We start from the raw sequence: 13,183 nt of genomic DNA, 5'->3' as shown, positions 1-13,183 counted from the left end.
TCAACAAAATTCTATATTTTGCCCTCTTAACAGAATCACATCAGCTCAGCGTGTAAAATATGTCTATCAATCATCAATTCTAAAAATACTTATTCTATAACTTGTGATTGAGATTTGAAAACCAAAGGTCACGACCTTGTCATCATGTGAATCTGAATCTGAATATAGTTTTAAAATCTGCTACATATTTAGACTATTTCTAAAAACCATAATACTTTTAAGAACAAATATGAAAATAGCATTTGAAATTTAAATGGTAAAATTGTAGTAACCAGATAACTTACAATATGTCTGTGAGAGACAGAGATAACACTAACATTCAGAAAACTAACTTGTACAAAATATACTGGGTTTTTTTTTCACATTTTGAATTTCATTATGTAGTCTGCTCCTCAAATTCGTCAGACTAGAATCACTATACAAACATGAATCCTTACCTGATCTTTAATATCTTGTAGCTGTTGTTGTAGTTTCTGTACATCATTTGCGTTATTCGGCCTGGCTTGGTTTGGAATCTGGTTCTGATTCTGATTTGGGTTTTGATTCGGATTTTGGTTCTGATTCTGAGTCATATTCACATTGGATGGGGCATTCTGTTGCAGGTTGACTGTTGGTGCTACATAAACACAAAACACAAAGTCAAATATTTATTGAAAAGTGTCTATGTAAGGTATAAGTTTACATGGCAGGTGTGGATGAAAGACTAAGCTTTACTTAACACTTTGTTTGACATCTCTGAATTCCCCGCAGTGTTTTGTCACTACAAGTCTAGTGACTCGTAGTGACAAAGGCCCCTTAGGTCACTCATATTTTCCTTGGCTGAACGAAGCAAAAAACTGGGGAATAACATTTAATTACGCTGTTATTTCAATTATTGGTGTGAGAAAGTTCTAATTCTGTACATACAGTACTTACCTTTACCTCCACAGCAAACAATGAATGGTACAATTTTATCAATATGACTTCTACACTGGACACATTTTTTCATTAAAATGGAACAACCTGAAAAACAAATCATGAAGCTGTTAATGAACTTTTCACCTCATTAAATTTGAAAGATTTTAAAATTGTTGAGCTGCAGCAAAGATAGTGGAGAGGATTTTTCAACTCCACTGTCTATGGTTGTAGAATACATTTTCATATTATTAGACACCTATTTTGCAAATCACTAAAGGGATCCTCATGTCCTGAATAAATCTTCATCCAGACATCCCAAGAACATCCACACCAAAGGGACAGTAAAATATATGTATAGTTACTTTGGAACAGTAAGTAGAAATGAAAGTGACATTTCGATCTCTTACTATGGACCTTGATATGTGATCATTACTTATTTAGCGTTGAATTCTCTGTCCGTGTTACGGAAATTTAAGTCTTATGTTTGGATTAACACTATGAATAGATAGATGTACAAAAAATGTATACTTACTATCGCAGGCACACATATGTCCACATGGTTGGAATAATGTGGATGCCTTCTTGTCAGAACATACTACACATTCTTCAATCTGCAGGAATATCAGAGAAAAAGGCAGAGAACACAAATAAAGTTAACATTAAAGAAGATGTTGTTGACTTGGACTTCCTGAATTGATGTTTAATTCTAGTAAAGAAACAAAATTAATGTTCATAAATTATGTATTTACAATTAAAATCACAAAATGTGAAACAAGGTGTCATCCATCCTGACCAAAATCTTACTAACACGGCTACATTTCATTATCTGGCTACACAAAAATATCTTACTTAACACTGCTACATTTTATTGTCTTGCTTGACAAATATTTCTGTTGGTAGAAGCCTATGTCTCGAATCACTCTATTGGGCACTCTATGTGTTGTTGTCTTGTTGACTGCCACCAATTAGCTTGGCCATGTGAGGACAGGATACATACATGCAATACCAGCAAGTTCATTCAAGGGCTGTAACAGTGGTAATTGGAATGAATACAGCAAACTAATATTTCAACACTAACCTTGGTTCTAGATTGCACAGGTTCCTTGCAGAGTAAGCACTTCTTAACTCTGGGTGAACACAAATTGCATGTAGCAATATGACCACATGGTCCAAACAATGTATCTCTCTTTGTATCAGAACACACCATACATTCTTCATAAGCTGACTGGTCATGTTGGTTATGTATGTTGGCAATGTTAGGTGCAACCATTGGCTCACTGTGAAAACAAAGGTGGTGAGTCTTGGAATGAATGGGAAAATTACGCACACAAAACATACCACACGAAATATTGACATTTTTATTTTATGTGCAACATATTATTATACATACAATGTACAAACACCCGTTCATTGATTTTGGGTTTTGCTCATTTACTGTTTTTCATAAAATTCCATTGTCTACATTGGACAGTGCCAAGTAAATGCTGACAACATCACAATTTTCTCATCCAAATGATACTTTGACAAATTTTAACTCTATAAGGTCTCATAAAAGACATTTTTTCCAGATATGCTAGCCTAAGCGAGAATTTAAATGAGCAAAACCCAAAGTAAATGAGCGGGTGTTATACAGTAAGAATGTACACATGGCAAATGATCAAAAGAGCAAGGTTGTGTCTACTCGGAATGAGATAATTAGGGCTCTGACTTAGTTACTCTGCCATGTCCTCTAGTCATTTCTTATAGAAATGAAAACTATTCTTCAGGTATTCCAGATAATTGTAAAATTATACAATAACAGCTCCCTAGCTTCCAAATGATTTATTTTGTATTCAAGTCGTCAAAAGCTGAACTTGTCAAGGGTACATCTCCTTCCATGGCCTTTGATCAGCAAATATGTAAATTTGTCGATTTGTCTTTCAGTCCCATTGTGGAAGTTTTCCTGGTTGGAACTTCAATAATATAGTAATTTACTTTGATACACAATCAAGTTACTTTTTTCATGTCTACGTTTCGGCAACATGACTATTGCCTTCCTCATGGACAAACTGACAATGATTACTGTTCACCACTAGATGGCAGTGTGGTGAATGAATTCAGTTAACATTTACTGATGGGTAGTCTTCAGGAACAAGTTCTGTAAGCAGTGTTTGTCAAATAAATCTGTATCTTTGTGACACACGATATTAGACAAAAAACTTTTGGTATTTAAATCATCAACATACCTTTTCCTTTCTTTATGACATTTAGCTAATGCCTTACAAAGATTAGGGTCTGGACAGAGGTCAAGTGGAGACTGGCCTTTCTTATTTTTCACATTCAAATCAGCACCATGTGCAGCCAGGAAACATGCAATGGAGGCGCTGCTCTTCTTATCGGCACCTTGGGTTCCCAGTCCCATCAACAGCTGATAAAGAGAAAAGTAGACAGTGATATATATAGTCTAAACCACAAATACAAAAGGCAAGGATTTTGATTTTTAAAGATATTGTAGTATTGTAATTTTCTGTTGTTCACTTTGTTCAAACATAATCATTTTAGGGTATCTAGTATAGTTTAAACTATGGTATAGTATAGTACAGCCATGTGATAGTTACTCTATGACACCTACGGTAAAAAACTTACAATGTGATTGTTAAAGCTCTGGTTCTACAGCCTACAGTCAAATTGGCCATGTGACTGTTAACTCTCTACTGTGCAGTCAGACAGTTGGCCATGTGACTGTTTATAACTCTCTACTCCGTAGAGTCAGGCAATTGGCCATGTGACTTAACTCTGTACAGCCTCGAGTCAGGCAACTGGCCATGTGACTGTTAACTTCCAAAAATTGGCAATGTAACTGTTATCTCTCTACTGCCTAGAGTCAGACAAATGGCCATGCGACTGTTAACTCGATATAGCCTATAGTGAGAAAATTGGCCATGATACTGTTAACACTCTACTGCTTAGAGTCAGACAATTGGCCATGTGACTGTTAACTCTGCACAACCTACAGTCAGACAATTGGCCATGTGACTGTTAACTTTCTACTGCCTAGTGTCAGACAATTGGCCATGTAAATGTTAATACTTCACATAGCAACCTATGTCCAACCATGTCCCAATTTACTCTAGCCATACAATCACAATTAACGTCATTTATTTTGTCAAAACATTAAGAGTGAGACAAATCAGAATTTGTGTCTTAGTCTTACCTTTCCGACATCTTGCATGTCTTGAAGCTGTCTGAGCTGAGATAATGTATGATGTCTCAGTGCTTCATGCAATGGTGTATCACCATCTTTGTCAGGGATGTCTAATTTACACATCTCTCTCACAAGCAGCTGAAGAGGAATACAGAAATAATTAATAAGGTTTGATCATATGTGTACAATAAGTCATGAATATTTTCAAGTTGAATGGAATGAAAAATCTGCACGAAGGTTAGTTTATGAAAAATCAAGCAACCACAATTAACCATGCATAATGTTGTAATTTTGTAGGAAATAGCTGTTAAAATTACAAAATTAGAAAATGAATTGAAGAAATGATTCATATATTTCGTTTCGGGAAGTCTCGGACTACGGACGACAAACAAAACAAGAACCGTATGCCAAATATACACAAAAGTAACCATGCGATGCAATCACAATTGAACTGAAAACAGATCATCAGTCATCTCTGTTTTTCACCAATAACTCGATATATTCCTGTTTTTATTCTTTCCTTGAGGAACTTCAAAACTGACTAGTTGAGTTTCTCAGAACTATTTCATACTTTTCTTGGGAAGGCTAAGGGTATTTAAAGAAATATGCAGTTCCCTTTTCTACTATATACTGGTTAAGATGACTGTAAACACCTGATGCTAATGTTATGGTTGGAATTGGAAGTTACGAATATACTTGTTATGACTGAGTAAAAACTGGATCTTTCAAATACATGAATTATGGAGACTGGAAGGTGTATGATTATGTAAATCTATTAGAATTACACCATGGCAAAGTATACATCTCAGTAGTATACATGTACACTTAGCTATAGGGACTTATATCAAGTGACAGGCTTATAAGTTATAGTACCTTGGTATGGGCTTACACTTACCTAGGGACTTATATCAAAATACAGGCTTATAGCTTGGTATGGGCTTACACTTAGCTAGGGACTTACAGTATATCAAGATACATGCTTAGCTAGGTCTAGTAGAGGGGGCTAACAATTAGGTGGGGGCTAATTTGTTTGTACAGGATTGTAATATAAATGGGTTGTGATATCCCTGGGCAATATAAACAATGGAACCCACTCTAAAGTAGTGATTATGTAACGGTTCCAGCCTTGTAGTTTATAACCCCAGTAATTGCCTCCAGATCAAGTAGTTGAAGACCTGGAACTCAAATATGTTGTCTCCTGTATTATAGAAATATATAGCTAGATATACCCAAGGAGCTACCTTGCTGACACTAATATATTAGGTGAGTGCCAGCAATACCATTATCTTTTTAGGGTTATATACATTATACAAGCTTATACTACCTTGGTATGGGTTTACATACTTTGGTACAGGCTGATACTAGTACCCCCATTGTGACTTGCAACCAGAGGTCTTAGTTAAGGTAAGTCTTACACCCTTAATGAGGGGTGTACACTTAGGTAGGGCTGATATTCTAGTAGGGGCATTAATATATACCCTTGGGATAGGGTCATATAGTCTAGCTGGATGTTATATTTTGTTCTGGGCTCACACTCTAGTATGGCCTTATGTGTAGAAAGAGCTTTTACACTGAGATAGGGTATATGACTATAGTGATAGGTACTTACATTCTGATAGGTTTATACTCTAGAAAGGGCTTACACACAGGTATGGGGAGAATGGGGTAGGGTGGGTGGGGGTTACACACTACTAGCCAACTGGTGTACTTACCCTGACAATCTGAGTATGTTGTCTTTCAACAGCTAAATGTAAAGGTGTCTGTTGATTGACATTCTGTAAATCCATGTTGGCATGTCCCTGCAAAGTCAAACCATAATAATTAATTAATATTTACGCTTCAAGGCTATCAACTTTTATGACACAAAATACAAACAGTGAATAATTATGTAATCTGTTCCTGTCAGATAACATCAGTTACAAATATAGTTCACATTGATGTTCAAATTATTTGGCGTTCTCAGGTCGATAATTTTATCTACTGTACATATTTACACAGACTGACTGAGCAAGATATCTGAATGAGAATTACTCATATTGCCTATGGTTTCATTAGTATATTTTATTTGACATGACATCAAATAATGTAAAAAAAAATCCATTATCTAAAGTCAAAAACAACATACAGAAACAACAAAAACAATAGATAATTATAAATATATATAAAACACTCAAGTACAGTATTGAATACAAAGATAAGAATGAATTGAAAACACTACTAGTCATGGCAAGGGTTCTTTTTTAGCCATACCGTACCTTACAAAGATAGGGATCATTGAAAGAGCGCCCTCAATGTAAAATTTGTCTGAGTTAGACATTTTGAGTGTTTGTGTAGACCATTTTTAGAAGGTACTGTAAACCTGGAAATTTTTGCTAAAGACTTATTTTCACTAATTTTGCTGGAAAACAAACACGCAAATATTAGTAGTGACTAAAATACCTTCTTGTACATGAACACTATGTACCAGTCTAGTAATTAGTAAAAATTAGTCTTTGAAAAAACTAGCTCAAGACTATACGATGTATGTATGTATGTATGTATGTATGTATGTATGTATGTATGTATGTATGTATGTATGTATGTATGTATGTGTGTATGTATGTATGTGTGTGTATGTGTGTGTGTGTGTGTGTGTGTGTGTGTACACATACACATACACATACATACATCCATACATACACACACACACATACATACATACATACACATACATACATACATACATACATACATACATACAATGTACATATATACACATACATATATACATATATACATACATACATACAATGTACAATGTACATACATACATACATACATGTACACACATATATACACATACGCACAAACACATACAGGTACACACAAACACAAACGCAAACGCAAACGCATATTCACAACACACCATCATGTCTGACAATATAAACATCAAACATTACAGACAACATACATCCTGTGATTTCTTTGAAGTCATTTATATATAAATCATCATCTTTCTTGTGCCTGTATATTCACACAAATAATATTATTTTCAAAAGAAATAATCGGACTGTATTACTTCTAAGAATGCAATAATAGATCTGCTGTTTCTTCTCACAATGTACATCCTGGTGTAGTGTTATTGTTTGTAACATTGTTGAGGAAGACCATTCAAAAAATTCACAGAAACAACTGCTACAGAGTTTCCCTTTTACTAGTACTAAGAAGAACTTTCATGAAATTATGGTAACTTTTTTCCAAATGTTGTCATAATCAGAAATAAAGTTTGCCTACAGAAAAGTGGGATTCCCTCTATCTTTATTTCAATATCAAAGGATAAACACTGCTTATTTTTGCTCTTTTTTCATTTTAAATTATTTCATTGGAATTTGCAGAAATATTTCCTTAAAGAAATGTTTGTGAAAGAAATCTATTTCCAAGCTAATAATTGAGTCAATATCCTTCCTGAAAAAACAATGTGGAAACTTCCCCTGTAAAACACAATTCAATATACTGGGAAGCCTTAACCGATTGTTTTCAAAAACATGTCATATGACCAGATCACCTGATGGTCATGTGACGTATGGTCTTACCTTATGAACTAATAATTCTGCCACTTCCACATGATTATTAAGAGCAGCTAAATGTAGAGCAGTGTAGCCGTCGTCTTTCTTCTCGTCCACGATCCACTGTCGAGGCAAGTGAGCCAAGAGGATTCGCATCGCACTATATAAAAAGAAAACAAAGTCCGGCATATAAAGGTTGGTGATTTTGAAAGACTGAAAGCTTCTTTTTCTGATGGTAATGGATAGTGGTTGTAGTAAGAAAATACTAAGCCAAGTGTAAGGACACTTTGAATACAAAGATTGGTCACTCACTTGAAAATACAGTTCAATCATGAACAAGTATGTTCTCATCATATATGTGAACCTGAACTGCTTTAAATTTATCAAATATTTGAAAGTTACAACAACAAAAATGACGGGAAGAAGCAAAAGTTGAAGCATCGTATACAAGGTGAGTTTTTTTTTTTTTTTTTTTTTTTTAAATTTAAAAAATTGTATCCTGTAAATGGAAGTACACAGCATGGACTAACCACTCCTGAAGTGGAACACTTTAATAGCTACCAGTACCAGTTGCAAAATTTTTCCCCCAACTTCTAATTAGCACATAATGACTCATTTGTATTTCTTAAATTACAAATGTATACCAGCTACTGTGTATTATTTGTTATATGAGATACTTCAAACATACAGACCATTGCTGTACACACTTCTGACTCCACTGACATCTTCTCAGCGAAAAGTCATGACATTTGTTTTCAAAATATTTGTGTGTGGAAATTTTCTTTCATAATTTTAAACTTGTTTTCACCCATGGATTAACATATGATTTGTCCAATAAATTTTGAGACAAAAAATTACAAATTTTAAACTATTTTGACATTTTAAAATATGTATTGTGCTAAAAGTGAGTCTGTGATCGACTAGTAATTTTGTTCAATAACCTACAATTTGTTTTCCCCTATGGATTAACATATGATTTTTCAAATAAAGTTTAAGACAAAAATCCACAAATTTTACCATTTTAAAAATATAAATTGCGCTAAATATGATTCTCTGCGAATGATAATTTTCTACTATAACCTAAAATTTGTTTTCCCCTATGAATTAATAATGATTTTTATAATAAATTTTAGTAAATTTTTACTATTCAACATTTTTTGGTTTATATTTTTAATTTTCTTTCATCCCCTAAAATTTCTTTTCCCTCATGGATTAATAATGATTTTGCAATAAATTTTGAGATGGAAATTTCAAAAATAATGTACATGCGCTGAAACTGTAGAATAACATCCTGACTTTATTGATTTTTCCTACTCAATTACAAAAACAACATTTCTCAAATTGCTGCCATTTTTTCACGTTTTCTGAATTTTAAGTTGAGTAGACAACTGGTCAAACAAAACTAAAAGACTCATTTGTAATATTTTACAAGAATTTACCATCATTCAAAAATTTGGACACTTTCTTTATACTTTCTTTAATTGTATGATTACTGTAATTCTGCGCAAACTAACAAAGTTACAATATTACATATCCATGGATCCATCCTATTTTAAAAGTAGACATCATGTCTAACAAATAACAAGATCTTCCAGACGCTTTTCTATAACTTCTCCAAAATGTTTTGATGTTTCCCCTTTCTTATTCACAAGATAGGACTTCCCTCTTTACAATAGATACATCAAATTGTGAAATTTTTTATAAGGAAATCAGTGACCTTACAATACTAATACTATGTTTGCTTACTTTGCTTCATTTGTAGTGATTCCAAATATAGTGTAGCACATCTTTACTACAAATTGACTGATACACACCCCTAATGTCAAAACCAAAATTTACAAATTTACTCTAACTGAGACTTACTTAATTAAAGTGTAGAGACTAGCTGTCGGGTTTTAAATCTGAAGATTTCTTTACCTTTACGTCTAGTTCAATGAGGTGCTGAGATAAAATTACAAATTCAAACTACAACACCTACACAGTCATGTCTTTGTAAAAGAAATCACTGAATTCTGCCCAGTCAGTGTTTATTGTGGGCAGTGACAACATGTCCTAATACATGTATGGAACACTTGTTATACCAGGAGACAATTTGTACATTATTTACATCATTCTAACAGTTGGGAGATTACTCATTTGTCATCAACTATTTTTGGTTCATGATTTCTAATAAATGATGGAAGTTAAAGAGATCTTCATCATCGTAAACGACTACCCTCTTTATGGCAGTCTTTAACAAACACCTGCACCCAGTATAACTTTTCGTTGTGACAGCAGAAAAATATGCTCTACCTTGCGAGAATGAGAGATCTTCAGATTCAAACCGATTACCTAATCTGTAGACTGTAGTCATACACATATTATGTCAAATCCCATTTTACAAACTACTCATGTTATAGGAGGATATGAAACAAGGAAAGCACATTTTATATGTCACAAAATTTTATTTCTACTAATATTTTTGTTCCGTGAAGTAATTTCCAACCATATATGATGAGAACATATACTTGTACTTTTGGTGTCTATAAAAATTAGAAGCTGAGTATATCATGTATACATATGTATGCAATCAGCACATGACATTTAACAAGTAAACAATATATATCACATGTACAAAACATGGGAAATGATGAAATAATACCATCAACAAAATGAAAGAGAAATCTGCAGCAGTATGTGAACTATTCCTGATAATCTCTGCTAACATCAGCAGTTGGATCTATCGGGAAAATTTTGCAGAAATTTTTTTCAAATTTGTTTTTGAGAACTCTAATGCAATATTTATATATAATTAAATAATAATAATAAATAAAAAATATATCATGATATTGGTTAAGATAGCCTTGACAGTGACAAATTTTTGATATTTCGAAAGAAGAAATATTACCATACCATACATTTGAAATTTCAACAGCAAAAGTATACCAGTACTAGCATATGGCAACCATTGTTTTAACATTGACCTTGGCAATGTATGATTTGTATACAGGTAGAAATGGCCAAGTTCAGTCATTTCTACACTGTATTATTTGTATTGATTCTAAATGTTAGCTCTGAATGCAAGCACTCATTTATTTTGACCATTTCCTTGGAAACGGGCAACCAGTTCTGATCTGACAATTAACATCTCGTAAGTTTCATAGCTCTATGTAACTTTGGATAGCTTTGTGGTTTCATGCTACAATCACACTTTTAACCACCCAAAGTTTTATAAAGCTGTTTGCTAATTCTAAAACCCATGGCATTCAGCAGCTTGTCTGAAATTCTTGCCAGCCACAAAGTAACTTACCATTCTCTTAAGAAAGGGGGAATGTTTTACCATGCTGCAAAGAGGCATGGGTGTTTTTATCTGAGGGATACAAAAAGGGGGATGTTTTACCATCATGCTGCAAAGAGGCACGATAGTTTTATCCAAGACTCCCTCCTGACAATTCCCCAAGTCAGGACAATATTCATAGACATAAACACACAAACTGTGAATCGTACACTAGACAGAGTTGTGATTTTATGTCTAAGGAGTGTGAATTAAAGCATAAAGCAACTTCTGTCCCGTACATTTCCTTCCAAGAGAGGGGTCAGTGGCAGACCCATTTCTTTGGTATTTAAGAAATGTTACTGAAGAAGTTACTGTATATTATTATGCCAATCAGCTTCCTTTGGCACAGTGGTTACAGTTGGAGGTCAAAGGTTACAGGTCACAAGTTCAAATCCCAATGCACAGTTGTGGGGATTTTCCATTGCTGATCTATAACCAATGGTTTTTTTTTTTTTTTGTACTAGCACAGGCGATTTGAGACTTTGGCTGTCTCACTTGGCTGTACTTGACTCAGGGGTTTCAAGTGCAATGGAAAGTGAAGTCTTCAGGAATAAAAACATCTACACAGTTTGTTTTTTTTGGATATTTGATATTTTTATTTTGACACTTAATACATAGACAATGATACAGAAATGGAAGTGGTATACATACTTCCTACAAGATATAGTGAATGAGTGCGTCACTATGGGAAAATCACCAGACTTTTAGGAAAGCGGAAACCATAGCTAAAATGTCAATCATCGGTGACTTTTACTTTCATCATCTACTCAGTTAGAGAGAAAAATTGGAATCAAGCGTAGAATAGTGGACATTCACTGTTGATAATAAAAATCAGTGTTAGGCTAGGAGGTCTTACACTATCAGTATCCATAATCTAGCCATAACCTTGACTCCCTAGCTAATATTCTTTACTACAATCGATCCACTGTTCTACATTCTAGCCAACAAAGGAAGTGGTGATTCTAATCATGGTATAATGTAATCTGTTATAATAATATTCCATATATATACTATTTTCTTACTTTTTTTTTTTTTTTTTTTTAACTCTATCATCATCATTATCATAATAATAATAATATTAATCTTTCTTATATATATATATATATATAAATATATAAATATGTATATATATAATCATATATATAAGAATGATTAATTATAATTATATATATATATATATATAAGAATGACTAATTATAATATAGACAATGTAGAAGTAGTTGAAATTTTTGCATATATTAAGTGAAAGACGTCATAGTAAACACTGGCGTTCACAGAAAGGCAATCAGCTGTAACCAAAATCGAAAATATTTGAAAGCAAGTTTTAAAATAGGAGAATGACGGAATTGAAAATGGCAAAGACACAAGTATTTGAGATTAAGTTGGCATTTACCCAATCATGCCAGTCGTTGTAGGAACGTAGAAACGTCACTGTGTTTGATGTTTTGCCAATGCAAGTCATACTGCTGGACTTCATTCTATTCCAGTGGTTGAAATAATCTGTAAGATAAATAATGGTATTGAATGTCAGCTCAAACAATGGCAGGTCTGTCCGTCTGTATGTGTGTGCATTCTCATGATTTCCTTTTCCTTCATTTAACAGCATATGCCCTCAGAAGAAACACAAGCCCTTTTGTTTTCGGTCAAAATTATAAAAGTCATGAAAATAGTCATAAAAACTCTCAGCTTCATCACATTATATTGTGTATATTATGTAAACTTTACATTAATTCTCTTCATAAAATACGTTTTCTTGTATGTCACCTAAGGGATAGTCTAGTTCCTATACAGTATCGTTATAATTTATACCTTCAATCACAGATGAACCCAAAATTTGGGTGGGTCACAAGGAATTACTGGTGGTCACTGACCTGTCAAATTGACTTCGAGGATATATATACTGAAGTTCAGTTTATGTACTTGTTTAAGTTCTTGCTTAATTTTGAACTGGGCACATTAGTTCTGAATGTTGTTAATTCTGACAGAATACCAACATGAGTAACTAAGACTATAATAAGGAAACGTAACTCATACTTAGTTGTGTGTATTGTGTGGTGGACAACTGAAAAGGGGCAAAGAGAAGGTATAATAAATCTGACCTTCCCAAACTTTAAAAGTTTCCTAAATGAGATCTGAGACAGAAAGCCCTATCCTTTACTATGGCATGATTCACAACTAAAACCCAATTTCGATCATTTTTTTTACCATATTCATTTCTAATTTTCCGTTCCAAATATTAAT

The 13,183-nt window shown here is 33.6% G+C and overlaps 1 protein-coding gene across 1 annotated transcript in view; it reads right to left on the bottom strand.

The window, feature by feature from the left end:
• The window catches only part of LOC144445458 (E3 ubiquitin-protein ligase MIB1-like), a 181,277-nt gene that overhangs the window by 1,976 nt on the left and 166,118 nt on the right, over positions 1-13,183 (bottom strand). The window contains exons 13-20 of the mRNA XM_078135013.1: positions 7,654-7,786; positions 5,794-5,880; positions 4,091-4,219; positions 3,123-3,304; positions 1,976-2,174; positions 1,430-1,508; positions 916-1,002; positions 438-616 (exon numbers count right to left, since the gene is read on the bottom strand). Coding sequence (XP_077991139.1) covers positions 438-616; positions 916-1,002; positions 1,430-1,508; positions 1,976-2,174; positions 3,123-3,304; positions 4,091-4,219; positions 5,794-5,880; positions 7,654-7,786 — 1,075 coding nt within the window. The remainder of the gene's footprint in view (positions 1-437; positions 617-915; positions 1,003-1,429; positions 1,509-1,975; positions 2,175-3,122; positions 3,305-4,090; positions 4,220-5,793; positions 5,881-7,653; positions 7,787-13,183) is intronic.

The sequence above is a fragment of the Glandiceps talaboti genome, chromosome 14, assembly GCF_964340395.1.
Source record: "Glandiceps talaboti chromosome 14, keGlaTala1.1, whole genome shotgun sequence".
In the NCBI taxonomy this organism is placed as follows: domain Eukaryota; kingdom Metazoa; phylum Hemichordata; class Enteropneusta; family Spengelidae; genus Glandiceps; species Glandiceps talaboti.
Note: the sequence above shows the minus strand (reverse complement) of the source record. Positions and strands in the feature narration are given on the sequence as shown.